Below are 1,672 nucleotides of genomic sequence, written 5' to 3'. Positions count from 1 at the left end.
GTAATTTGATCATAGATGTTCTTGTGGTGATGACTTCCAGATTTTGGGGAAATAATAGATGTTGAATTTTAGAAGTTATTGAATTGTCTTTTATTAATGAGTTTAAGTCTTCCGCATTGCTTTATGTTGATATTAAATTGAAATGTTAAGGTTTAGATTGGTTGGTTCGCTCACATAGGAGGGTAAATGTGGGTGCCAGTCGCGGCTCGGTTTTGGGTCGTGACATTTTCGTAGAAGTTACCACTGTTAGCTACAATGGTCAATAAACTTGATATATCATTACTACTCCCTCATTTTATAGGATCTAGATAGACAGAACTAAAGCCTGAAGGGTTTGCCCCCAAGGCCTAGCTTGAGTAGCAAAAGGTGGAGGATTTGTGACTTAGGTCGCAGGTTCAAGCCCCACACCATGCAAAGTGAAGCCCGGTATTTAAATGGAGAAGGGTAGAGGGGCGGACCCATTATCCACCGAGTTTAGAAGGTCGTGATTGGTCCAAAGGGCCGCAGATCACATACGGATTTCTCGGTTATAAAAATAAAAAGAACTAAAGCCTGAAGAAAAACGGCAGTTTTATGAAGAAATATTGAATAGAAACATAATCAAGAAAATATAATATTGAACAAACAGAACCAGGATTATAGAGTACCTTCCAGAGTTCCTTTTTCTCTTCAGAATCTTCAGCGAAAACAAAATCAGAACCATAGTGCTCAGAAGCTATCTTCTGAACAATTTGTGTTTGCTCACGCGCATATGCCTCTGATAGATAACAGCACAGAAGTGAGGATATATACAGTTAAACAATATGGCCTCTGTATGGTTAGTATTGACTATATCCCTTCCCTAGACAAAACACCATGCCCCCAAGAAAAACATCATTTAGGTTCAATGAAGAGTTCTCAGAGTGCATATCGTAGTAGCTTATGAAGCACGCATGAAAAGGGCCAGCTGGAAGCTCAACACTCTGCAGCTGAGCTATAATCCCTACCCCATCTAAAGACAGAATAAGGCAATCATCCTAATCTACTGAAAGGAACTTTTTGTCAGAACTACAGTTAATCCATATGCACTCCTATATTCTAAGTTATCTGAATTGTTCTTCTCGCTTACTATTCTAGGAAAGGGGCTTGATTTTTCACCTATAATGGTCATCTATTCAAAACAATCTGTCACATTACAGAAACGGTACAACGAACTTGTTCGACCAGAATTATAAATCAACAAACTTCAAATTGTACAAAACTGAATTTCAAATCACTTGTCTGAATGAAGGGTATAATTAGTGAGTACCTAGAAATTATTAAGCAAATCTCCCTCAAAATAAAATCTCCATACTGTAGTAAATGTATTTTTCAAAAAACACATGGTAAATGAAAAATAAAGGCAACATACATGTTAAAGCTTTTTGTATCAACTATTAGTCTCATTAGTACATAAATCTGGCTTTAGGAAACTAAAGATAGTATTATAGACAGAAAGGCAAGTGTTATTCTAAGAGAGACTGAGAGAGATAGAGTGGAGGAGGAGACGAGCAGTGGAGGAAAGCGTGGAATGGAAATGGAAGAGAGCATACGAGTGAGAAAACAGGGAAACACTGTCCGAGTTCAACTGAAAGAGATATCTCAAAGACCATGCTGGAGGGAGGGAGGGAGGGAGCGAGAGAGAGAGGGGGAG

At 38.5% G+C, this 1,672-nt stretch overlaps 1 protein-coding gene across 3 annotated transcripts in view; it reads right to left on the bottom strand.

The window, feature by feature from the left end:
* LOC107004875 (D-lactate dehydrogenase [cytochrome], mitochondrial) overlaps positions 1–1,672 on the bottom strand; it is a 56,510-nt gene that overhangs the window by 26,294 nt on the left and 28,544 nt on the right. For 2 of the 3 annotated variants that reach the window (XM_015203271.2, XM_015203270.2), the window contains one exon: positions 648–757. The exons of the other annotated variant lie outside the window; for it this stretch is intronic. In XM_015203271.2, the coding sequence (XP_015058757.1) occupies positions 648–757 (110 nt within the window). The remainder of the gene's footprint in view (positions 1–647; positions 758–1,672) is intronic. 3 annotated transcript variants of the gene reach the window in all.

The sequence above is a fragment of the Solanum pennellii genome, chromosome 11 (assembly GCF_001406875.1).
Source record: "Solanum pennellii chromosome 11, SPENNV200".
Lineage (NCBI taxonomy): Eukaryota > Viridiplantae > Streptophyta > Magnoliopsida > Solanales > Solanaceae > Solanum > Solanum pennellii.
The sequence above is the reverse complement of the archived record's forward strand: the minus strand, read 5'-3'. Positions and strand labels throughout refer to the sequence as shown.